This window comes from Ranitomeya variabilis, chromosome 7 (genome assembly GCF_051348905.1).
Source record: "Ranitomeya variabilis isolate aRanVar5 chromosome 7, aRanVar5.hap1, whole genome shotgun sequence".
In the NCBI taxonomy this organism is placed as follows: Eukaryota; Metazoa; Chordata; class Amphibia; order Anura; family Dendrobatidae; genus Ranitomeya; species Ranitomeya variabilis.
In genome coordinates, this window is record NC_135238.1 from 12,366,646 (window position 1) to 12,394,305 (window position 27,660).

A 27,660-nucleotide genomic window follows, 5' to 3' on the forward strand; every position below is an offset into this window, starting at 1 on the left:
AGATAGCGGGTAAGACGGGAGTGGACCAGGCGTTCGAGGAGTTTAGAGATGAAGGGAAGATTAGAGACAGGTCTATAATTTGCGGCATAATTTTGGTCGAGGGAGGGTTTTTTAAGTAATGGATGTATGATGGCATGCTTAAATGAGGAGGGAAAAATACCGGAAATGAGGGAAAGGTTGAATATTTTTGTTAGGTGAGAGGTGACAGCCGGGGAAAGGGACTGGAGGAGATGTGATGGAATGGGGTCACTGGTGCAAGTGGTCGGGCGAGAAGATGCAAGGAGCCTGCTTACTTCTTCTTCTGTAACTGGTTCAAAGTCAGAGAGTGAACTAGATGCAGTGGGGGAGGTAGGACAGTGCATGGTATGAAGAGATTGGGAGATGATTTCCTGTCGAATGTGGTCAATTTTTTCTTTGAAATAATTGGCCAGATCGTCAGCGTGGAGATCTGTGGTTGGGGCCTGCTCTCTTGGGATGAGTTGGGACTGGAAAGTGTTGAAGAGACGTTTAGGGTTATTGGACAGCGAGGTGATGAGGGTGTTGAAATAGGTTTGTTTGGAGAAGTGAAGGGCAGAGTTGTATGTTTTTAGCATGAACTTATAATGGATGAAATCTTCGGGTAGATTAGATTTTCTCCACAGACGTTCAGCGCACCTGGAGCACCACTGCAGGAAACGTGTTTGCAGCGTGTGCCACGGTTGTCGCCGTCTGTGCCGAGTTGTTCTATGTATAGGAGGTTAGAACACAGCAATACCACAAATATAGAGAATATACCTCATATATATTATTCCCAATACAAAAATAATTAATTCTTGGTGTACTGTGTAAATTGGTGAACACCGCCACCTAGTGGAAGAAGAGACCCAAACAACCTTCTATGGATTACCAGGGAGTATTAACCCCTTCCTGACATCCGACGTACTATCCCGTCGAGGTGGGGTGGGCCCCCATGACCGCCGACGGGATAGTACGTCATAGCCGATCGGCCGCGCTCACGGGGGGAGCGCGGCTGGGTGTCGGCTGCATATCGCAGCTGACATCCGGCACTATGTGCCAGGAGCGGTCACGGACCGCTCCCGGCACATTAACCCCCGGCACACCGCGATCAAACATGATCGCGATGTGCCGGCGGTGCAGGGAAGCATCGCGCAGGGAGGGGGCTCCCTGCGGGCTTCCCTGAGCCCCCCGCAGCAACGCGATGTGATCGCGTTGCTGCGAGGGTCTTACCTCCCTCCCTGCCTGCTCCAGACCCGGATCCAAGATGGCCGCGGATCCGGGTCCTGCAGGGAGGGAGGTGGCTTCACAGACGCCTGCTCAGAGCAGGCACTGTGAAGCAGCCTGCACCTCTCGCAGATCGGTGATCTGTCAGAGTGCTATGCAAACTGACAGATCACCGATCTGTATTGTCCCCCCCTGGGGCAAAGTAAAAAAGTAAAAAAAAAAATTTCCAAATGTGTAAAAAAAAATTAAAAAAAATATTCCAAAATAATGAAAAAAAAAAAAAAAATATTATTCCCATAAATACATTTCTTTATCTAAATAAAAAAAAAAACAATAAAAGTACACATGTTTAGTATCGCCGCGTCCGTAACGACCCCACCTATAAAACTGCCCCACTAGTTAACCCCTTCAGTAAACACCGTAAGAAAAAAAAAAAAAAAACGAGGCAAAAAACAACGCTTTATTACCATACCGCCGAACAAAAAGTGGAATAACACGCGATCAAAAAGACATATATAAATAAGCATGGTACCACTGAAAACGTCATCTTGTCCTGCAAAAAACAAGCCGCCACACAGCATCATCAGCAAAAAAATAAAAAAGTTATAGTCCTGAGAATAAAGCGATACCAAAATAATTATTTTTTCTATAAAATAGTTTTTATCGTATAAAAGCGCCAAAACATAAAAAAATGATATAAATGAGATATCGCTGTAATCGTACTGACCCGAAGAATAAAACTGCTTTATCAATTTTACCAAACGCGGAACGGTATAAACGCCTCTCCCAAAAGAAATTCAGGAATTGCTGGTTTTTGGTCATTCTGCCTCACAAAAATCGGAATAAAAAGCGATCAAAAACGGTCACGTGTCCGAAAATGTTACCAATAAAAACGTCAACTCGTCCCGCAAAAAACAAGACCTCACATGACTCTGTGGAGCAAAATGTGGAAAAATTATAGCTCTCAAAATGTGGAGACGCAAAAACTTTTTTGCTATAAAAAGCGTCGCTGGTTTCACACTTGCGTTTTTGTCTGCAGCGTTTTTTGCACAAAAAACGCATGCGTTTTTTCCCTATATTTAACATTGAAAACGCATGCGTTTTTTTTGTACACGTTTGGTCGCGTTTTCAAACGCATGCGGTTTTTTTCTGCATGCGTTAATTTTCAGAAATACAACCTGCAGTATTTTCTTGCGTTTTTAAGCACATGCGTTTGTTTGCGTTAAAAACGCATGCGTTTATATAGAAAAAAAACAGAAAACACACTGAAAAGCCACCCACCACCATCATTGTGATAAAGGGATCCAAACCCTAACCCTAACTCTACCCCTAACCTCACCCCTAACCGTTTAATGAACATTTTCTGACAGTCATAGTGCCACGTATTTCAGTGCCACGTATTTCAGTGCCACGTATTTCAGTGCCACGTATTTCAGTGCCACGTATTTCAGTGCCATGTATTTCAGTGCCATGTATTTCAGGGCAACGTATCACATATTTCAGTGCCACGTGTTTCAGTGCCACGTATTTCAGTGCCACGTATCACGTATTTCAGTGCCACATATTTTAGTACCACGTATTTCAGTTGCACGTGTTTCAGTGCCACGTATTTCAGTGCCACGTATTTCAGTGCCACGTATTTCAGTGCCACGTATTTCAGTGCCATGTATCACGTATTTCAGTGCCACGTGTTTCAGTGCCACGTATTTAAGTGCCACGTATCACATATTTCAGTGCCACGTATTTCAGTGCCACGTATTTCAGTGCCACGTATTTCAGTGCCACGTATTTCAGTGCCACGTATTTCAGTGCCACGTATTTAAGTGCCACGTATCACATATTTCAGTGCCACGTATTTCAGTGCCACGTATTTCAGTGCCACGTATTTCAGTGCCAGGTATCACGTATTTCAGTGCCACGTGTTTCAGTGCCACGTGTTTCAGTGCCACGTATTTAAGTGCCACGTATCACATATTTCAGTGCCACGTATTTCAGTGCCACGTATTTCAGTGCCACGTATTTCAGTGCCACGTATTTCAGTGCCACGTATTTAAGTGCCACGTATCACATATTTCAGTGCCACGTATTTCAGTGCCACGTATTTCAGTGCCACGTATTTCAGTGCCACGTATCACGTATTTCAGTGCCACGTGTTTCAGTGCCACGTGTTTCAGTGCCACGTATTTAAGTGCCACGTATCACATATTTCAGTGCCACGTATTTAAGTGCCACGTATTTCAGTGCCACGTATTTCAGTGCCACGTATTTCAGTGCCACGTATTTCAGTGCCACGTATTTCAGTGCCACGTATTTCAGTCACGTTTAGGGGTAGGGGTAGGGTTAGGGCTAGGGTTGGAGGTAAAGTTAGGGTTGGGGCTAAAGTTAGGGTTGGGGCTAAAGTTAAGGTTGGGGCTAAAGTTAGGGTTAGGGTTTGGATTACATTTACGTTTGGATTAGGGTTGGGATTACAATTATGGGTGTGTCAGGGCTAGGGGTGTGGTTAGGGTTACCGTTGGGATTAGGGTTAGGGGTGTGTTTGGGTTAGGGTTTCAGGTAGAATTGGGGAGTTTCCACTGTCCAGGCACATCAGGGGCTCTCCAAGCGCGACATGGCGTCCAATCTCAATTCCAGCCAATTCTGCGTTGAAAAAGTAAAACAGTGCTCCTTCCCTTCCGAGCTCTCCCGTGCGCCCAAAAAGGGGTTTACCCCAACATATGTGTTATCAGCGTACTCGGGACAAATTGAACAACAACTTCTGGGGTCCAAGCTCTCTTGTTATCCTTAGGAAAATAAAAATTTGGGGGGCTAAAAATCATTTTTGTGGGAAAAAAAAGATGTTTTATTTTCACGGCTCTGCGTTATAAACTGTAGTGAAACACTTGGGGGTTCAAAGTTCTCACAACACATCTAGATAAGTTCCTTGGGAGGTCTAGTTTCCAATATGGGGTCACTTGTGGGGGGTTTGTACTGTTTGGGTACATCAGGGGCTCTGCAAATGCAACGTGACGCCTGCAGACCAATCCATTTAAGGATTTTTTCTTTATATCTGAGCAGTGAGGATAAGGGACTACATATAATATATTTTTATACCTTGGCCGGCATATTTTATGCATCTATTTTTTGTCCTGTGTTTGGTTTTAATATGATGTAGTTTTAATGATGTATTTTTTATTATATGTTGTTACTCCTGTGTATGTTGAATGAATTATATATTCTAAATAAAAGTTATTTGCTTTAATACTCCCTGGTAATCCATAGAAGGTTGTTTGGGTCTCTTCTTCAATGTATAGGAGGTGCAGCTTCATCCAGGGCACTTTGCAGGGTTTCATTGTAATGCTTCAGGGCAGAATCAGGACATGAGATGGAGAAGATTGGGGCCAATGAGGACTGCAAGTTCTTCATAAGTTTCTGGGTGTTAATGGCCTGTATGTTTCTATAAGTGTGGAAAGTGGGGTTGACCTGAGCGGGATGGCAGTTCTTGATAGAGAATGAAAGAAGGTTATGGTCAGAGAGCGGGAGAGGGGAGTTTGTGAAATCATCCACTGAGCAAAGGTGGGAGAAGACCAAGTCAAGGGAGTCTCCATCTTCATGCGTTGGAGAGTTAGTATCCTGCGAGAGGCTGAAAGAGGAGGTTAGAGATAAAAGGTGAGAAGCAGATGGGGAGAGGGGAGAAGCAATGGGGATGTTGAAATCATCCATGATAAGGGTGGGGATGTCACAGGAAAGAAAGTGTGGAAGCCAGGTGGCAAAGTGATCCAGGAATTTATGAGAGGGGCCGGGAGGACGATACACCACCGCCACTCGCATGGAGAAGGGGACATAGAGTCTGACAGCATGGACCTCAAAGGAAGGGAATACAAGTGAGGGTACTTGGGGGATAACCTGGAAGGTACATTTGGGTGAAAGGAGCAGACCAACGCCTACACCTGCTCTGTTGTCTGATCTTGGGGTATGAGAAAAGTGTAGTCCACTGTTGTGAATTCCGTTCTTGGGCTCCCTCCTGTGGTTGTGAATGGTACTTTTGTGAGTTCTGCCCTTGGGCTCCCTCTGGTGGTTTCGAGTGGAACTGCTGCTCCTTGAGGTTGCTGTAGCAGCTGCCTTCACTAATCGTCTTGCCTGGAATTTCTATTTAACCTGGCTCTGGGCTTCATGCCAGTTCATGCCAGCTGTCAATGTTCTAGGTTGGATTTTGATCTCTCCTTGGATTTCTCATATGGCCTGTCCATTTCAGCAAAAGATAAGTTCTTGCTTGTTTTTTGGTTGTCCATTTGCTGTGGACTTTATTGCTTAGCTCATGTTATGTTTATTTTTGTCCAGCTTGTCATTAATATATTCAGGCTAGCTGGAAGCTTTGGGGAAGCAGATTTGCCCCTCCACACCGTGAGTCGGTGTGGAGCTCATTTTTGTAAACTCTGCGTGGATTTTTAGTTTTCAATACTGACCGCACAGTATCCTTTTCTATTCTGTCTATCTAGATTAGTATTGGCCTCCTTTGCTAAAATGTGATTTCTGTGTACTTCATTTCCCTCTCCTCTCACAGTCAATATTTGTGGGGGGCTATCTTTCCTTTTGGGGGTTTTCTCTGAGGCAAGATAGCTTTCTATTTTCCATCTTTAGGGGTAGTTCGTTCTTAGGCTGTGACGAGGTGTCTAGGGAGAGTCAGGAACATCCCACGGCTATTACTGTTGTGAATTCCGTTCTCGGGCTCCCTCCTGTGGTCATGAATGGTACTTTGGTGAGTTCTGTCCTTGGACTCCCTCTGGTGGCTATGAGTGGAACTGCTGGTCCTTGAGGTTGGCTTTCCCAACTGCCCTCGTTTATTGCTCTCCTGGCTTCCCTATTTAACTCCACTCAGATCGTTACTTCATGCCAGCTGTCAATGTCTCAGTACTGGTTCAGATCTCTCTTGGATTTCTCTGATGAAGAGGTCTTTTTGCACACTCTGCGTGGTTTTTGTAGTTTTTTTGTACTGACCGCACAGTTCCCTTTTCTATCCTCTGACTATTTAGTGAAGATTGGGCCTCCTTTGCTAAAACCTGTTTCGTTCCTGTGTTTTTGACTTTCCTCTTAACTCACCGTCAATATTTGTGGGGGGCTGCCTTTTCCTTTGGGGAATTTCTCTGAGGCAAGGTAAGGCTTCCATTTCTATCTTTAGGGGTAGTTAGCTCTTAGGCTGTGAAGAGGCGTCTAGGGAGAGTTAAGAACGCTCCACGGCTATTTCTAGTGTGTGTGATAGGAGTAGGGTTTGCGGTCAGTAGAGTTCCCACTTCCCCAGAGCTTGTCCGTGATTTCTAGTTTAACCATCAGGTCATTCCGGGTGCTCCTAACCACCAGGTCCATAACAGTACAGCTGGCCCGCAAAGTGTTAATGCATCTCAGAAGAGGGATAAGAGAAGTTCTGAGTCAATTTTTTTTTCTTTGCAGCGTGTTTTGTCTTTCTTTTCCCCTTAACCTCTGGGTGGTTCAGGATTCAGGTGTAGAGATGGATATTCAAGGTCTGTCCTCTTGTGTGGATCAACTCACTGCAAGGGTACAAAGTATTCAAAATTATGTAGTTCAGAATCCGATGTTAGAGCCTAGAATTCCAATTCCTGATTTGTTTTCTGGGGATAGATCTAAGTTTCTGAATTTCAAAAATAATTGTAGACTGTTTCTTGCTCTGAAACCCCGCACCTCTGGTGACCCCATTCAGCAAGTAAAGATTATTATTTCTTTGTTGCGTGGCGACCCTCAAGACTGGGCATTCTCCCTTGCGCCAGGAGATCCTGCATTGCTTAATGTAGATGCGTTTTTTCTGGCGCTTGGATTGCTATATGATGAACCAAATTCAGTGGATCAGGCAGAGAAAATCTTGCTGGCTCTGTGCCAGGGTCAGGATGAAGCGGAGGTATATTGCCAGAAGTTTAGAAAGTGGTCTGTGCTTACTCAATGGAATGAGTGTGCCCTGGCAGCAATTTTCAGAAAGGGTCTTTCTGAAGCCCCTAAGGATGTTATGGTGGGGTTCCCCACGCCTGCTGGTCTGAATGAGTCAATGTCCTTGGCCATTCAGATTGATCGGCGTTTGCGCGAGCGTAAAGTTGTGCACCATTTGGCGGTGTCCTCTGAGCAGAGGCCTGAACTTATGCAATGTGATAGGACTTTGACCAGAACTGAACGGCAAGAATACAGACGTCAGAATGGGCTGTGTTTTTTCTGTGGTGACTCCACTCATGCTATCTCTGATTGTCCTAAGCGCACTAAGCGGTTCGCTAGGTCTGTCACCATTAGTACTGTACAGCCTAAATTTCTCTTGTCTGTTACTCTGATTTGCTCTTTGTCGTCCTACTCTGTTGCGGCATTTGTGGATTCAGGCGCTGCCCTGAACTTGATGGACTTGAAGTTTGCCAGGCGCTGTGGTTTTTCCTTGGAGCCTTTGCAGTATCCTATTCCATTAAGGGGAATTGATGCTACGCCATTGGCCAAGAATAAACCTCAGTACTGGACTCAGTTGACCATGTGCATGGCTCCTGCACATCAGGAAGATATTCGCTTTTTGGTGTTGCATAATTTGCATGATGTTGTCGTGTTGGGTTTGCCATGGCTACAGGTTCATAATCCAGTATTGGATTGGAAATCAATGTCTGTGTCTAGTTGGGGTTGTCAAGGGGTACATGGTGATGTTCCTTTGATGTCAATTTCTTCTTCCACTCCTGAAGTCCCTGAATTTTTGTCGGATTACCGGGATGTATTTGATGAGCCCAAATCCAGTGCCCTACCTCCTCATAGGGATAGTGATTGTGCTATTAATTTGATTCCTGGTAGTAAGTTCCCTAAGGGCCGACTTTTCAATTTATCTGTGCCAGAACATGCCGCTATGCGGAGTTATATAAAGGAGTCCTTGGAGAAAGGGCATATTCGCCCGTCTTCGTCACCGTTGGGAACAGGGTTCTTTTTTGTGGCCAAGAAGGATGGTTCTCTGAGACCCTGTATAGATTACCGCCTTCTCAATAAAATCACGGTCAAATTTCAGTACCCTTTGCCTCTACTGTCTGATTTGTTTGCTCGGATTAAGGGGGCTAGTTGGTTCACCAAGATTGACCTTCGAGGGGCGTATATCTTGTGTGTATTAAACAGGGCGATGAATGGAAAACAGCATTTAATACGCTCGAGGGCCATTTTGAGTACCTGGTGATGCCATTCGGGCTTTCTAATGCTCAATCTGTGTTTCAGTCCTTTATGCACGACATCTTCCGAAAGTATCTGGATAGATTCATGATTGTATATTTGGATGATATTTTAGTCTTTTCGGATGATTGGGAGTCTCATGTGAAGCAGGTCAGGATAGTATTCCAGGTCCTTCGTGCTAATTCCTTGTTTGTGAAGGGGTCTAAATGTCTCTTCGTAGTTCAGAAGGTTTCCTTTTTGGGCTTCATTTTTTCCCCTTCTACTATCGAGATGGACCCTGTTAAAGTTCAGGCCATTTATGATTGGACTCAACCTACATCTGTGAAGAGTCTTCAGAAATTCCTGGGCTTTGCTAATTTTTATCGTCGCTTCATCGCTAATTTTTCTAGTGTGGTTAAGCCTTTGACTGATTTGACCAAAAAGGTGCTGATGTGGTGAATTGGTCCTCTGCGGCCGTTGAGGCTTTTCAGGAGCTGAAACGTCGTTTTTCTTCGGCCCCTGTGTTGCGTCAGCCAGATGTTTCGATCCCTTTTCAGGTCGAGGTTGATGCTTCTGAGATTGGAGCAGGGGCTGTTTTGTCTCAAAGAAGTTCTGATGGCTCTGTAATGAAGCCTTGTGCTTTCTTTTCTAGAAAGTTTTTGCCTGCTGAGCGTAATTATGATGTTGGCAGTCGGGAGTTGTTGGCTATGAAGTGGGCATTCGAGGAGTGGCAACATTGGCTTGAGGGAGCCAAACATCGCGTGGTGGTCTTGACGGATCACAAGAATCTGACTTATCTCGAGTCTGCCAAGCGGTTGAATCCTAGACAGGCTCGATGGTCGCTGTTTTTCTCCCGTTTCGATTTTGTGGTCTCATACCTTCCGGGTTCTAAGAATGTGAAGGCTGATTCCCTTTCTAGGAGTTTTGTGCCTGATTTTCCGGGAGTCCCTGAGCCGGCTGGTATTCTCAAAGAGGGGGTGATTCTGTCTGCCATCTCCCCTGATTTGCGGCGGGCGCTGCAGGAGTTTCAGGCTGATAGACCTGACCGTTGTCCAGCGGAGAAACTGTTTGTCCCTGATAGATGGACTAGTAGAGTTATTTCTGAGGTTCATTGTTCGGTGTTGGCTGGTCATCCTGGGATTTTTGGTACCAGAGATTTGGTGGCTAGGTCCTTTTGGTGGCCTTCCTTGTCACGGGATGTGCGTTCTTTTGTGCAGTCCTGTGGGACTTGTGCTCGGGCCAAACCTTGCTGTTCTCGTGCCAGTGGGTTACTTTTGCCTTTGCCGGTCCCGAAGAGGCCCTGGACGCATATTTCCATGGATTTTATTTCTGATCTTCCTGTCTCTCAAAGGATGTCTGTCATCTGGGTGGTTTGTGATCGCTTTTCTAAGATGGTCCATTTGGTACCCTTGCCTAAATTACCTTCCTCCTCTGATTTGGTTCCATTATTTTTTCAGCATGTGGTTCGTTTGCATGGCATTCCGGAGAACATTGTGTCGGACAGAGGTTCCCAGTTTGTTTCTAGGTTTTGGCGGTCCTTTTGTGCTAAGATGGGCATTGATTTGTCTTTTTCTTCGGCTTTCCACCCTCAGACAAATGGCCAAACCGAACGAACCAATCAGACCTTGGAAACCTATCTGAGATGCTTTGTTTCTGCTGATCAGGATGGATTGGGTGACCTTCTTGCCATTGGCTGAGTTCGCCCTTAATAATCGGGCTAGTTCGGCTACTTTGGTTTCGCCTTTTTTTTGTAATTCTGGTTTTCATCCTCGTTTTTCTTCAGGGCAGGTTGAGCCTTCTGACTGTCCTGGTGTGGATTCTGTGGTGGACAGGTTGCAGCAAATTTGGACTCACGTAGTGGACAATTTAACGTTGTCCCAGGAGAAGGCTCAACGTTTCGCTAACCGCCGTCGCTGTCATTTCGTTTGGTCCTTCCAGCTTCTTTTGCCATCCATAATGTGTTCCATAGGTCGTTGTTGCGGAGACATGTGGCGCCTATGGTTCCTTCCGTTGATCCTCCTTCTCCGGTGTTGGTTGAGGGGGAGTTGGAGTATGTGGTGGAGAAGATTTTGGATTCTCATGTTTCGAGACGGAAGCTTCAGTACCTGGTTAAATGGAAGGGCTATGGTCAGGAGGATAATTCCTGGGTTGTTGCCTCCGATGTCCATGCTGCCGATTTAGTTCGTGCCTTTCATTTGGCTCGTCCTGATCGGCCTGGGGGCTCTGGTGAGGGTTCGGTGACCCCTCCTCAAGGGGGGGTACTGTTGTGAATTCCGTTCTCGGGCTCCCTCCTGTGGTCATGAATGGTACTTTGGTGAGTTCTGTCCTTGGACTCCCTCTGGTGGCTATGAGTGGAACTGCTGGTCCTTGAGGTTGGCTTTCCCAGCTGCCCTCGTTTATTGCTCTCCTGGCTTCCCTATTTAACTCCACTCAGATCGTTACTTCATGCCAGCTGTCAATGTCTCAGTACTGGTTCAGATCTCTCTTGGATTTCTCTGATGACCTGTCTACTCCAGCAGAAGCTTAGTCCCTGCTAGTTCATTTGTTGTTCATTGCTTCCTGAATATATTTCTCACTACATGCTAAGTTTTAGTCCAGCTTGCTATCATGATATTTCCTTTCTAGCTGGAAGCTCTGGGGGTGCAGAGTTGCACCTCCACACCGTGAGTCGGTGTGGAGGTCTTTTTGCACACTCTGCGTGGTTTTTGTAGTTTTTTTGTACTGACCGCACAGTTCCCTTTTCTATCCTCTGACTATTTAGTGAAGATTGGGCCTCCTTTACTAAAACCTGTTTCATTCCTGTGTTTGTGACTTTCCTCTTAACTCACCGTCAATATTTGTGGGGGCCTGCCTTTTCCTTTGGGGAATTTCTCTGAGGCAAGGTAAGGCTTCCATTTCTATCTTTAGGGGTAGTTAGCTCTTAGGCTGTGAAGAGGCGTCTAGGGAGAGTTAGGAACGCTCCACGGCTATTTCTAGTGTGTGTGATAGGAGTAGGGTTTGCGGTCAGTAGAGTTCCCACTTCCCCAGAGCTTGTCCGTGATTTCTAGTTTAACCATCAGGTCATTCCGGGTGCTCCTAACCACCAGGTCCATAACATATTACTAGTGTTGGCGTTAGGATTAGGAACTGCGGTCAGTAAAGATACCACCTCCTCAGAGCTTGTCCCATGTTGCCTTTTAACCACCAGGTCATATCTGTGTTGTTCCGTAACCACCAGGTCATAACAGTCCACCATATGAAAGAGCAGCAGCAGCGGTGGTGTCTGACTGCTTGATCCAGGTTTCAGTAAGAGCCAGGAGATTAAGAGAAATAGAAAGGAGGAAGTCATGGATGAAAGGGAGTTTATTACACACAGAGTGAGAATTCCAAAGGGCACAATTGAAAGAGACAGAAGGCATGCATGTAATATTAATAAGGTTAGAGGGGTTTCTGGGTGTAGCAATTGGGAGGTTTGACTGGCTATAACATGGGGGGCTGGGGTTTGGAGAGATGTCTCCAGCGACTAGGAGAAGGAGGATAGAAAGAGTGAGCAGATGGTTAAATGATTTGTGAGAGCGTCTCTTGTGTTGGATGGTGGGACTGAATGGATCTGCGCTGTTAAGCAATGTGAACAGAGCATGAGTGCTATACATAGGAGAGGAGAGGACAGAGGGGCCGATATGGATGGAGTGGAAAGAGTTTATGCAAAGGCGGTGACTGTGAGTGAATGCAGCAGCCAGGATATAGATTATACAGATACATATGCTGAGTATTTGTTCTGTTTCAAGTGAATAGGGAATAGGTTTAGATTGTCTTACCTGTCTCCTGCCCTGTCTGTCTGCCATGTTATAACTGCTGAATTCTTAGAAAAAAATACTTTGAAGAAAAGTACACAAATAATAGTGCACGAATGCACCCCTGCATGAATGCATCCCCAAGCTATGTCTGCATTTATAGAAGGCTAGCTCTTAGATCTCACTTTTTTTTTCTCTCGTTACCAATCAATCTAACTCAGTTGAGACAGCAGGACACAATAAATGTAGTGATCAGATAAACAAATGTCCAGGTCTACATGGATCATAAACCCCTTTGAAACAGTTATGTGATCTCTTTACATAGGGACAAGCAGAAGTGAGTTAAATATCTATAAACACAAACAAATGCATAATAAGATGACTAACATATATAGATATATGCAGGATTCAATGCCGAGGATAGAATGACTCAGATACCATTCAAGCCGCTTGCTGTCAGGGAATGGAGCAATAGACATGCAGGATATTTCAGTTCAGAGAATGAATGATATGTTACCTGTATTAAGAGAAGAGAGATGCTTGTTATATTCTGCCATGTTATAACTGCTGAATACTTAGAAAAAAATACTTTGAAGAAAAGTACACGAATAATAGTGCACGAATGCACCCCTGCATACATTACATTCTGCATCCAATAATTACTATAACTCCTATCATATCTGCTTATTGCTTCACTTTTCAGTAAAGCCCAAGATGTCACAGCCAATAATAAGAAGTCTGTCTGACTGCGGAGAGATGAAGTATTCACTCAACTTGGAGAAATTTTATCCTAAAAGCATCAAGATTGTCTGGACGTGTGGCGAAGGAAGGACACAAAAAGTCATATTATCCACTGACTCCATATCAGAGAATCCTGACAGAACCTACAGCATCTCCAGTGAGATCGTTATTCCTGAGGATCAACACAAGGATCCAGGATTCAGAGTGCGAGTGACCTGGGAACATGAATCTATGGAGGAACCAGAATCCCGGGAGCTGAATATCCGAGACTCAGGTGAGAGGAGAGATATATGGGGGTTATATAAGAATCCTGGAGCTGTATATCAGAGACTCAGGTGAGAGGAGAGATATATGGGGGTTATATAAGAATCCTGGAGCTGTATATCAGGGACTCAGGTGAGAGGAGAGATATATGGGGGTTATATAAGAATCCTGGAGCTGTATATCAGAGACTCAGGTGAGAGGAGAGATATATGGGGGTTATATAAGAATCCTGGAGCTGTATATCAGAGACTCAGGTGAGAGGAGAGATATATGGGGGTTATATAAGAATCCTGGAGCTGTATATCAGAGACTCAGGTGAGACGAGAGATATATGGGGGTTATATAAGAATCCTGAAGCTGTATATCAGAGACTCAGGTGAGAGGAGAGATATATGGGGGTTATATAAGAATCCTGGAGCTGTATATCAGAGACTCAGGTGAGAGGAGAGATATATGGGGGTTATATAAGAATCCTGGAGCTGTATATCAGAGACTCAGGTGAGAGGAGAGATATATGGGGGTTATATAAGAATCCTGGAGCTGTATATCAGAGACTCAGGTGAGAGGAGAGATATATGGGGGTTATATAAGAATCCTGGAGCTGTATATCAGAGACTCAGGTGAGAAGAGAGATATATGGGGGTTATATAAGAATCCTGGAGCTGTATATCAGAGACTCAGGTGAGAGGAGAGATATATGGGGGTTATATAAGAATCCTGGAGCTGTATATCAGAGACTCAGGTGACAGGAGAGATATATGGGGTTATATAAGAATCCTGGAGCTGTATATCAGAGACTCAGGTGAGAGGAGAGATATATGGGGGTTATATAAGAATACTGGAGCTGTATATCAGAGACTCAGGTGAGAAGAGAGATATATGGGGGTTATATAAGAATCCTGGAGCTGTATATCAGAGACTCAGGTGAGAGGAGAGATATATGGGGTTATATAAGAATCCTGGAGCTGTATATCAGAGACTCAGGTGAGAGGAGAGATATATGGGAGGTTATATAAGAATCCTGGAGCTGTATATCAGGGACTCAGGTGAGAGGAGAGATATATGGGGTTATATAAGAATCCTGGAGCTGTATATCAGAGACTCAGGTGAGAGGAGAGATATATGGGGGTTATATTAGAATTCTGGAGCTGTATATCAGAGACTCAGGTGAGAGGAGAGATATATGGGGGTTATATAAGAATCCTGGAGCTGTATATCAGAGACTCAGGTGAGAGGAGAGATATATGGGGGTTATATAAGAATCCTGGAGCTGAATATCAGAGACTCAGGTGAGAGGAGAGATATATGGGGGTTATATAAGAATCCTGGAGCTGTATATCAGAGACTCGGGTGAGAGGAGAGTTATATGGGGGTTATATAAGAATCCTGGAGCTGCATATCAGAGACTCAGGTGAGAGGAGAGATATATGGGGGTTATATAAGAATCCTGGAGCTGTATATCAGAGACTCAGGTGAGAGGAGAGATATATGGGGGTTATATAAGAATCCTGGAGCTGTATATCAGGGACTCAGGTGAGAGGAGAGATATATGGGGGTTATATAATAATCCTGGAGCTGTATATCAGAGACTCAGGTGAGAGGAGAGATATATGGGGGTTATATAAGAATCCTGGAGCTGTATATCAGAGACTCAGGTGAGATGAGAGATATATGGGGTTATATAAGAATCCTGGAGCTGTATATCAGAGACTCAGGTGAGAGGAGAGATATATGGGGGTTATATAAGAATCCTGGAGCTGTATATCAGAGACTCAGGTGAGAGGAGAGATATATGGGGGTTATATAATAATCCTGGAGCTGTATATCAGAGACTCAGGTGAGAGGAGAGATATATGGGGGTTATATAAGAATCCTGGAGCTGTATATCAGAGACTCAGGTGAGAGGAGGGATATATGGGGTTATATAAGAATCCTGGAGCTGTATATCAGAGACTCGGATGAGAGGAGAGATATATGGGGGTTATATAAGAATCCTGGAGCTGTATATCAGAGACTCAGGTGAGAGGAGAGATATATGGGGGTTATATAAGAATCCTGGAGCTGTATATCAGAGACTCAGGTGAGAGGAGAGATATATGGGGGTTATATTAGAATTCTGGAGCTGTATATCAGAGACTCAGGTGAGAGGAGAGATATATGGGGGTTATATAAGAATCCTGGAGCTGTATATCAGAGACTCAGGTGAGAGGAGAGATATATGGGAGGTTATATAAGAATCCTGGAGCTGTATATCAGAGACTCAGGTGAGAGGAGAGATATATGGGGGTTATATAAGAATCCTGGAGCTGTATATCAGAGACTCAGGTGAGAGGAGAGATATATGGGGTTTATATAAGAATACAGGAGCTGTATATCAGAGACTCAGGTGAGAGGAGAGATATATGGGGGTTATATTAGAATCCTGGAGCTGTATATCAGAGACTCAGGTGAGAGGAGAGATATATGGGGGTTATATAAGAGTCCTGGAGCTGTATATCAGAGACTCAGGTGAGAGGAGAGATATATGGAGGTTATATAAGAATCCTGGAGCTGTATATCAGAGACTCAGGTGAGAGGAGAGATATATGGGGTTATATAAGAATCCTGGAGCTGTATATCAGAGACTCAGGTGAGAGGAGAGATATATGGGGTTTATATAAGAATCCTGGAGCTGTATATCAGAGACTCAGGTGAGAGGAGAGATATATGGGGTTATATAAGAATCCTGGAGCTGTATATCAGAGACTCAGGTGAGAGGAGAGATATATGGGGGTTATATAATAATCCTGGAGCTGTATATCAGAGACTCAGGTGAGAGGAGAGATATATGGGGTTATATAAGAACCCTGGAGCTGTATATCAGAGACTCAGGTGAGAGGAGAGATATATAGGGGTTATATAAGAATCCTGGAGCTGTATATCAGAGACTCAGGTGAGAGGAGAGATATATGGGGGTTATATAAGAATCCTGGAGCTGTATATCAGAGACTCAGGTGAGAGGAGAGATATATGGGGGTTATATAATAATCCTGGAGCTGTATATCAGAGACTCTGGTGAGAGGAGAGATATATGGGGGTTATATAAGAATCCTGGAGCTGTATATCAGAGACTCAGGTGACAGGAGAGATATATGGGGTTATATAAGAATCCAGGAGCTGTATATCAGAGACTCAGGTGAGAGGAGAGATATATGGGGGTCATATAAGAATCCTGGAGCTGTATATCAGAGACTCAGGTGAGAGGAGAGATATATGGGGGTTATATAAGAATCCTGGAGCTGTATATCAGAGACTCAGGTGAGATGAGAGATATATGGGGTTATATAAGAATCCTGGAGCTGTATATCAGAGACTCAGGTGAGAGGAGAGATATATGGGGTTATATAAGAATCCTGGAGCTGTATATCAGAGACTCAGGTGAGAGGAGAGATATATGGGGGTTATATAAGAATCCTGGAGCTGTATATCAGAGACTCAGGTGAGAGGAGAGATATATGGGGGTTATATAAGAATCCTGGAGCTGTATATCAGAGACTCAGGAGAGAGGAGAGATATATGGGGGTTATATAAGAATCCTGGAGCTGTATATCAGAGACTCAGGTGAGAGGAGAGATATATGGGGGTTATATAAGAATCCTGGAGCTGTATATCAGAGACTCAGGTGAGAGGAGAGATATATGGGGGTTATATAAGAATCCTGGAGCTGTATATCAGAGACTCAGGAGAGAGGAGAGATATATGGGGGTTATATAAGAATCCTGGAGCTGTATATCAGAGACTCAGGTGAGAGGAGAGATATATGGGGGTTATATAAGAATCCTGGAGCTGTATATCAGAGACTCAGGAGAGAGGAGAGATATATGGGGGTTATATAAGAATCCTGGAGCTGTATATCAGAGGCTCAGGTGAGAGGAGAGATATATGGGGGTTATATAAGAATCCTGGAGCTGTATATCAGAGACTCAGGTGAGAAGAGAGATATATGGGGTTATATAAGAATACCGGAGCTGTATATCAGAGACTCAGGTGAGAGGAGAGATATATGGGGGTTATATAAGAATCCTGAAGCTGTATATCAGAGACTCAGGTGAAAGGAGAGATATATGGGGTTATATAAGAATCCTGGAGCTGTATATCAGAGACTCAGGTGAGAGGAGGGATATATGGGGTTATATAAGAATCCTGGAGCTGTATATCAGAGACTCAGGTGAGAGGAGAGATATATGGGGGTTATATAATAATCCTGGAGCTGTATATCAGAGACTCAGGTGAGAGGAGAGATATATGGGGTTATATAAGAATCCTGGAGCTGTATATCAGAGACTCAGGTGAGAGGAGAGATATATGGGGGTTATATAAGAATCCTGGAGCTTTATATCAGAGACTCAGGTGAGAGGAGAGATATATGGGGGTTATATAAGAATCCTGGAGCTGTATATCAGAGACTCAGGTGAGAGGAGAGATATATGGGGGTTATATAAGAATCCTGGAGCTGTATATCAGAGACTCAGGTGAGAGGAGGGATATATGGGGGTTATATAAGAATCCTGAAGCTGTATATCAGAGACTCAGGTGAGAGGAGAGATATATGGGGTTATATAAGAATCCTGGAGCTGTATATCAGAGACTCAGGTGAGAGGAGAGATATATGGGGGTTATATAATAATCCTGGAGCTGTATATCAGAGACTCAGGTGAGAGGAGAGATATATGGGGTTATATAAGAATCCTGGAGCTGTATATCAGAGACTCAGGTGAGAGGAGAGATATATGGGGGTTATATAAGAATCCTGGAGCTTTATATCAGAGACTCAGGTGAGAGGAGAGATATATGGGGGTTATATAAGAATCCTGGAGCTGTATATCAGAGACTCAGGTGAGAGGAGAGATATATGAGGGTGATATAAGAATCTCTGAGATGTCTGCAGCCATATAACTTTGTCCTTATACACCATACAGGGGGGGGTAGTAACCATATAGGACCTCACAGGATACAATATTCCGGCTGGTCGGTCTTCTGTATATCCTGTATGTATCTAATAATGACTCTGGTGACGTTTTCTCGTCTCGATGAGCCCCTCGGTTATTTTACTGTCTGATCTCACTCATTTCTTCCGTTCTCCAGATATAGTAATAAATCCATGTGCATTATATACATGATGATATTGTATGTGATGTCACGTCTCGTTCTGTAGATTATAGCTGGACTCCTGATGTAGAAGAGATTCAGATCCCGCGTCTCCTTCTCGGCTCCCCGGCCGTCCTGCAGTGTAATATCTCAGAGTTTTTCCCGGATGCCGTCACTGTGAAATGGAAGAGACGTGATGGACATCAGTTACATGAAGAGACTGACGATAACCAGAGGATAACGTCCAGGAGAGCGGCCGATAACACCTACAGCCGTACAGCCAGTCTGACCATCACCCCCGACCTGCGGACACATCAGGGGGCAGAATATATATGTCTGGTGGAGCACCCCTCCCTGGAGACACCCATAGAGAGAAGCACGGGGAGACTGCAAGTCTATGGTGAGTGGTTATATATTCTGGAGGAATATGACGTTTTCTCCATCTCTGTGTAATTACTGTATTTTATTTCTAGATATAAAGTCCAGCGCTCGTCTTTATATTTCCTCCATCAGTTTACAGTCATGCAGTTATATAAGTTCTCTATCAGACTGCGTCGGACTGGAGCGCCTTGGGCCCACCAGAGAAAATCATTCTTGGGGCCCAGTATGTAACTACATAGAAATAAATACAAGACCACCAATTGTGCTGTAAAATATGCTAATATTAGGGTATAATATAAGGTAGTACACATTTATGTACCAGGGGTTGGGGTAGCCCCCCCTCATAGAATATAAAGTAGCCCCCTCATAGAATATAATGTAGCCTCCCTCATAGAATATAAAGTAACCCCCCATAGAATATAAAGTAGCTACCCTCATAGGGTATAATGCAACACCCTCATAAAGTATAATGCAGCCCCACATACAATATACTGTAGCCCCCTCATAGAGCATAATGCAGCCCCCCTCATATAGTATGATGTAGCCCCCCTGAATATGATGTAGCCCTCCTCAAAGTATAATGCACCCCCCCTCATAGGGTATAATGCAGCCCCCTCCATCATTATTCTCCCCTCCACCCCCATCATTGTCCTCATCACCACCTCCATCATTGCCTTCTCACCCACCGTCCCTATCATTGCCTTTTCCACCACCTCCATCATTGCTTTCTCCCGCACCACCCCCATCATTGCCGATTCCACTACCTACATCATTGCCTCCTACCCCACCACCACCATTGTCTTTTTCACCACTACCATCATTGTCCTTTCCAACACCTCCATCATTGCCCACTCCAACACCTCCATCATTGCCCACTCCAACACCTCCATCATTGCCCATTCCAACACCTCCATCATTGCCTCCTCCCCCACCACCATCATTGCCCATTCCACCACAACCATCATTGCCCATTCCACCACCTCCATCATTGCCCATTCCACCACCTCCATCATTGCCTCTTCCCCCACCACCACCATTGTCCTTCCCACCACTACCATCATTGTCCTTTCCACCACAACCATCATTGCTTTCTCCCCCACACCCCATCATTGCCCATTCCAACACCTCTATCACTGCCACCCCCACCACTACATCATTGTCCTTTCCACCACAACCATCATTGCCTTCCCCCCCCACAACCCCATCATTGCCCATTCCACCATCTCCATCATTGTCTCCTCCTCTACCACCCCATCGTCCTTTCCACCACCACCAATATTGCCTTTTCTCCTACCACCTCCATCACTGCTCTCTCCATCACCCACATCATTGCCAATCTCCAATACAGCACCGCAACACACACACCGCACCATATACACACACTCACGCACACAGACAGACACACAGCACCACTCACCTCTCCGCACGTTAGCCGCAGCACATCCCGGCAGCATCTTTATCGCTGGCAGCTTTCTCTCTGAAACAGCAGCGCGCTGAATGATGAAAAACATCCAGCCACGGTGTGTCAGACAGGAAGCGCCGGGTAGGAAGGCATCGGATTCCTGCAGCTCCACTCCGCTGCCAAGCTGCAGGGATCACTCCCTGCCCACCGATTGCCCTCAGGGTTAGCCGCCCTGCAGGGGACCACCTTCGGGGCCCCAATGCAGCCGAAGCCCAATGCAGAGAATATTTATTTCTCTTTAGCAGTGGGAACAGGCTCCTTTCTCCTGCTGCTGCTCCACTGGCATCAGGCGGGGCCCCCTGACTCGGAGCCCCAAAGCTGCTGGGTATGCCGCTATTAGCGACACGCCACTGGCTGGGGGCCCCAGGAGCATTGGGGGCCCTAGGCAGCTGCTGGCCAGTATGCCAGCAGGTGTCAGTGCCTGGGCCCACTGGGTGGGCTAGTCCGACTCTGCTAGCAGTAGACGTACAGCAAGGATCTGTATAGAGATGAGACAGCAATTTTCTGCTTCTGTTGGTAAAAATGGTAATTTTTAATCTAATAATTTGTTGTGATAGGTGATGATTTATTTATGTGTTTATTCTACACCAGACACAAACCGATGTAGATTTGTGCCATGATTTGTGCTGATCTCTTGAGTAAATTGTGGTAATTCTATTTGCCTAAAGGAGACTCTCCGTCTGTTAGATGTCAACAATGTCACGTGTCAGTTTTGAAAAAAGGTGGGAGAGGTGTATTGTCATTTTCCACCAAAATATGCCCTGTTTTTACCAGAAAACTGGAGTAAACACTTTGATAAATACACTAAAATTAACTTTTAAGTTTAAATTCATTTTTATTCATATAAAGGAACCGAAAAGCAAAATTAATATTAGTCTCTTGTACCCTCTACTTCTTGTGCTTTTCTCCCAGAGCAGGTGAGAAAAACAAAGAATTTAATTTATACTATGTACATACAAGTCCATGACAAGGTATTTTAGTGCCCTAGGCAGATGAAGCCAATCGTGCCTCCCAGCCCCAAAGCAAAAGAACAAACATCAGTACATGAATACATCACCAGAACTGTAATCAGTACATGAAAACATCACAAGAACCATCATAAGTAAATAAATATACCAGTACATAAATACTTCACCAAAGCCACCATCAGTACATGATTACATCACTAAGATTAGTACAGTGATCAATTGTAATGTCAGGTCAGCACCACATACATTTGTATCACATGAGGATACAACTCCCAGTATGTCCTTAACAATTGTAAGGCGATGCTGGGAGTTGTTGTCATTATCAGACTGCAGATCATATGGGAACCACAGTACTGATGAGTTGGTCAATATCAATAAGTAAACAGGTATCCTTAAGGCTATGTGCACACGTTCAGGAATTCTTGCAGAAAATTCCTGAGGAAACCCTGAAATTTTCTGCAAGAAATCTGCAAGAAAACTGCATGCGTTTTTTGCCGCGTTTTTGATGCGTTTTTGGTGCGTTTTTGATGCGTTTTTTTCAGGACATTTCCCAATGCATTTTAAGTGGGGAATCCGCAAAAAACCCGCAAAATTAATGAACATGCTGCGTTTTTTACCGCGATGCGTTTTTAACGCGGAAAAAAACGCATCATGTGTACAAAAAGTGCAGAATTCATTAAAAATGATAGGATGCATAATATAAGCAGATTATTTGCGGATTTATAGCGTTTTTATAGGGAAAAAACGCGAGTAATCTGCAACGTGTGAACACAGCCTTAAGGTGACATCTTCACTGATTGGAGTTGTTCTTTTTTTCCATTTCCATCTTGTCCAGACTCCGTGATGACTTTTCACATCCACATCTTGTCTCTGCAGACCTCCCTCTTCTGCAACACATCCTGACATGGTGCCATTAAAAACAAGAGTGTTAGTTTTATGCAGAGGGCATTTTAATATCTGTTCATATTATGGCCTAAATAAGCCTTCTATAGTATATGGCCTTTATACTTTCTGCCTTAATGAGCTACACCCGCCACACTGTCTGTCTTACTGAGTTATAACCACCCGACTGTCCACCATTATCAGCTATAACCGCCACACAGTCTCTCCATATGAAGCACTTCCTATACCATGGCTGTCTTCTCCCCACTGTTTCCCTTTACACTCTCTGTGTCTCCACACTGTTCCCCAGCATGCTCTCCCCATATTGTGCCCCCTTTCCTTTCTGCCCCTCGTCACAATATGCCCTTATAGTGCCCACCTTCATGCCTTCTCCAATCTCTACCTCTTCTCCCAGTCTGCCCTGCCATACTAACTTCTGCCCATGTTGTTCTCCCATTACGCGCTGCCTTCTCTCATATCCATTCTGCGCCCGCTCTTCTAAACTATGCTCTCATACTGCCCACCACGCTGCCCTCTCCAAACTGTACCCCCTCTTCACACTGTCTCCTTACATAGTATAGATTGATAGTCACCACAGCCATTTATATACCATATAGTATGATATCCACAACAGCCCCCCAATATACACTATGATGTCCTGCACCACCTCCCATGGATAGCACCGTGGCTCAGTGTTTAGCGCTGTTGCTTTGCAGCGCTGGGGTACTGGATTCAAATTCCATCAAGGACAACATCTGCAAGGCGTTTGTATGTTCTCCCCGTGTTTGCGTGGGTTTCCTCCAGGTTCTCCAGTTTCCTCCCACATTCCAAAGACATCCTGATCGGGAGTCTAGATTGTGAGCCCCAATAGGGATAGTGATGATGATGTGTGTAAAGTGCTGTGGAGTTAATGGCACCATATAAGTGAGTAAAATACATAAATTATGTCCACCACAGCCCCCCATTATATAGTATGGTCACCAGCACAGCCCCCCATATATAGTATGATGTCTCCCACAGCACTCCATACAGTATTATGGCCCACCAGTCTCCAATACAGTGTATTGGCCCCACACAGCCACTTATATACAGTACTAGATTGTGGCCCGATTCTAACGCATCGGGTATTCTAGAATATGCATGTCCCCGTAGTATATGGACAATGATGATTCCAGAATTCGCGGCACACTGTGCCCGTCGCTGATTGGTCGAGGCAACCTTTATGACATCATCGTCGCCATGGCAACCATTATGACATCTACGTCGATACTGTGCCCGTCGCTGATTGGTCGAGGCCTGGCGGCCTCGACCAATCAGAGACGTGGGATTTCCATTATGACATCATCGTCGCCATGCTGTGCCCGTCTCTGATTGGTCGAGGCCTGGCGGCCTCGACCAATCAGAGACGCGGGATTTCCAGGACAGACAGACAGACAGAAAGACAGACAGACGGAAAAACCCTTAGACAATTATATATATAGATAATGGCCCCCACAGCCACTTTTCTACAGTATAATGGCCCCCACACGGCCACTTATATGCAGTATAATGGCCCCCACAGCCACTTATCTACTATATAATTGTCTAAGGGGTACTTCCGTCTGTCTGGCTGTCCCTGAAATCCCACGTCGCTGATTGGTCGCAGCCGCCAGGCGACGGGCACAATCTGGCCAAGAATTAGTCCCTCCCTACTTCCGTCCAGTCAGTGCCCGACGCCCAATCCATACTCCCCTCTACTCAGTGCTGACACAGGGTTAATGGCAGCGTCATCGGACCGCGGGTCACGCACTCCGTTAACGCTGCTATTAACCCTGTGTGACCAACTTTTTGATGCTGCCTATGCAGCATCAATAGTAAAAAGATCTATTGTTCAAAATAATAAAAAAACAAAACACCTGCTATTCACACCTTCCGTCGTCCGCCGATGCGCGCGCAGCTGCCGCCAGCTTCCGTTCTCAGGATGCATTGCGAAATTACCCAGATGACTTAGCGGTCTCGCGAGACCGCTATGTCTTCTGGGTAATTTCGCAATGCATCTCTGGGAATGGAAGCTGGCGGCAGCCACGCCCGCATAGAGACAGCTTCGCTGGCCAACGGTGGGTGAGTGTATAACTATTTTTTATTTTAATTATTTTTTTTAACAGGGATATAGTGCCCACACTGCTATATACTACGTGGCTGTGTTATATTCTGCGTGGCTGCTATATACTATGTGGGCAGTGTTATATACTACGTGAGCTGTGTTATATACTGCGTGGGCTGTGTTATATTTACGTGGGCTGTGTTATATACTACGTGGCTGTGTTATAGACTGAGTGTCTGCTATATACTACATGGCTCCTATATACTACGTGGCCTGTGCTATATACTATGTGGCTGCTATATACATACATACATACATACATACATACATACATACATACATACATACATACATACACTAGAATACCCGATGCGTTAGAATCAGGCCACCATCTAGTATACAGTATAATGGCCCCCACACAGCCACTTATATACAGTATAATGGCCCCCACACAGCCACTTATATACAGTATAATGGCCCCCACAGCCACTTATATACAGTATAATGGCCCCCACAGCCACTTATATTCAGTATAATGGCCCCCATACAGCCACTTATATACAGTATAATGGCCCCCACAGCAGTCCAATAAGTAGGATATCAGCCACCAGTATACAATTTTATGTACACCACAGCCCTGTTATAAAATATGGTCAACACAGCTGCCTATACAGTATAATGTCCCCCACAGCGCCCTATACAGATTGGTCATGAAAGCCACGAGGTGATATAACTACTCCCACTCAGGCGGGAACAATAATTATCAACGCCATCCGTAGCTACCAGGTTTCCCAAAGGCACAGGACAAATCCGCTGCCACCAGCTCTGATTTCTTAATTAATAACTGGTCCGGAACCAACCCAATTAGTAGCGTAATTCACTTCAGAGGACGTGACAGTACTTTATAGAGCAAGGAGAAGTGAAGCTAGTAATTTTATATATTTTACTCCAAAAGATTGGCAGTGTTTACAAAAGTGTAAAAAAAAATATTATAAAAGGAGACAAGTATATATATATATATACAGAACGATTACAAATAAAAAGGGATTAACAGAAGAAAATAAACTTGCGGTTCTTTCATATCATGGCTGACCATACGGCTCTGGGGAAGGGAGCATATATCCCAATGCATTACAGATGTGACTCTCAGCTAGACCCTGGACAAAAGACTAGTGAAGACTGAGGTCTCACTCCCTTATCCCTGTTCCCAAAACCAAGGCACTCCCCCTGTGGTGACCTCACTCAGAGGCTGAATACTCCCCTTTCTTAAAATTATGAAAAGCCATTTTTACATATATCTTGGCGTACATACCTCGTAGAAGAAAGACAAAGTTATCACTATGCTTGGCAAGACCTGGAGGATAATTTAAGCATAAACACGTCTTGGCTATCAGCCCCAGTTAAGCAGTAATGCGTTTCTCAATTTCTGCTAAGCGCTGAGCTCCCAAAATCCACCAGTTGAGGTTCTCAGAAGAGGCAATTTGCATATTTAAATTCCCAGAGGAGCATTGCACGGCGAATAAGCCTCCTTACCTTGACAAGCCAGCTGGTATGTCACGCTCCATAAGGAGAAAAGTTGCCCCTTAGACCCCAGTCCAGAGCCTCTCACCTAGCCAAATCAGTTCTCATGCTTCGCACTGACGAGGGCCAACAGCCCGAAACACCGTGTCTGCGAATTGAGGTACTGATTTGGCTTTTATCCTAAGTCATATTGCACGACTCGTTAAAGGGTTGATTTTGACTTGTAGGATCGCTACTTCCAACAGGTGGCGCTATAGAGTTAAGTCCTCTTTTTCTCAAAAGAGGCAATTTGCATACCATACTGACAGGCAGAGAGAAGAGGGGGGGTCAGAGAAGCCCACAGCGTATGTCTGCCACCATGGTACCTTTTGAAAAATTATTCAGAACATGGCATTTTTTTACATTATCGTTGCATTGTCGGCCATTACTACGGCTTGTAGTTGGCATTCCACAGTCTGACTGCTCTAACTGTAAAGAACCCTTTCCTATTTAGCTGCCAGAATCGTCTTTCTTCTACCCGTAACGATTGCCCCCTGGTAATTAGTGTGGTCTTTGGAAGGAATAAGTCCCGTGCTGTCCTCTGTACTGACCACACATCTATAATATAACGCTGGGAGCGTCACTCTGTCCGAAGCCTTTATAGACTGCGCAAGCGCAAGCGCAGTCTGGACCCCACAGAGTGACGCTCCCAGGAGATCGCGGTATGCGTAAGCACTGAACGCACACCGCGATCTCCAACGGAGAAGCGGGGACGAGCCACGGAGCCAGGAGGGTGAGTATATTTACCTGTCCTCCGTTCCACCGCTGCGCGCGAGCCTCCGTCCTCCACATCCTCTGCCTGAGACGTTCAGTTCAGAGGGCACGATGACGCGCTTAATGCGCGCCGCCCTCTGACTGAACAGTCACAGCCAGAGGACAGGACCCGGAAGACAGACCGGCGCGCAGCAGTGGAACGGGAGGACAGGTAAATATAGCAAGTGCCGGGGGCCTGAGCTAGCGGCGACTCCGGCACCTGACCCCCACAGCGCGCCGGTGTCCCCGCCTGCTCAGGCCCCCAGCAGAGCCACGCACAGCCGCCCGCAGTCAGCAGAGCCACGCACAGCCCCCCGCAGTCAGCAGAGCCACGCACAGCCCCCCGCAGTCAGCAGAGCCACGCACAGCCCCCCGCAGTCAGCAGAGCCACGCACAGCCGCCCGCAGTCAGCAGAGCCACGCACAGCCGCCCGCAGTCAGCAGAGCCACGCACAGCCGCCCGCAGTCAGCAGAGCCACGCACAGCCGCCCGCAGTCAGCAGAGCCACGCACAGCCGCCCGCACTCAGCAGAGCCACGCACAGCCGCCCGCACTCAGCAGAGCCACGCACAGCCGCCCGCACTCAGCAGAGCCACGCACAGCCGCCCGCAGTCAGCAGAGCCACGCACAGCCGCCCGCAGTCAGCAGAGCCACGCACAGCCGCCCGCACTCAGCAGAGCCACGCACAGCCGCCCGCACTCAGCAGAGCCACGCACAGCCGCCCGCACTCAGCAGAGCCACGCACAGCCGCCCGCACTCAGCAGAGCCACGCACAGCCGCCCGCACTCAGCAGAGCCACGCACAGCCGCCCGCACTCAGCAGAGCCACGCACAGCCGCCCGCACTCAGCAGAGCCACGCACAGCCGCCCGCACTCAGCAGAGCCACGCACAGCCGCCCGCACTCAGCAGAGCCACGCACAGCCGCCCGCACTCAGCAGAGCCACGCACAGCCGCCCGCACTCAGCAGAGCCACGCACAGCCGCCCGCACTCAGCAGAGCCACGCACAGCCGCCCGCACTCAGCACAGCCGCCCGCATTCAGCACAGCCGCCCGCACTCAGCACAGCCGCCCGCACTCAGCACAGCCGCCCGCACTCAGCACAGCCGCCCGCAGTCAGCAGAGCCACGCACAGCCCCCCGCAGTCAGCAGAGCCACGCACAGCCCCCCGCAGTCAGCAGAGCCACGCACAGCCCCCCACAGTCAGCAGAGCCACGCACAGCCCCCCGCAGTCAGCAGAGCCACGCACAGCCCCCCGCAGTCAGCAGAGCCACGCACAGCCCCCCGCAGTCAGCAGAGCCACGCAC

At 46.1% G+C, this 27,660-nt stretch overlaps 1 protein-coding gene across 1 annotated transcript in view; it reads left to right on the forward strand.

Annotated features, from left to right (window-relative positions):
- LOC143785347 (uncharacterized) overlaps window positions 1-27,660 on the forward strand; it is a 66,549-nt gene that overhangs the window by 20,278 nt on the left and 18,611 nt on the right. Inside the window, exons 7-8 of the mRNA XM_077274109.1 lie at window positions 12,841-13,152; window positions 18,277-18,669. Coding sequence (XP_077130224.1) covers window positions 12,841-13,152; window positions 18,277-18,669 — 705 coding nt within the window. The remainder of the gene's footprint in view (window positions 1-12,840; window positions 13,153-18,276; window positions 18,670-27,660) is intronic.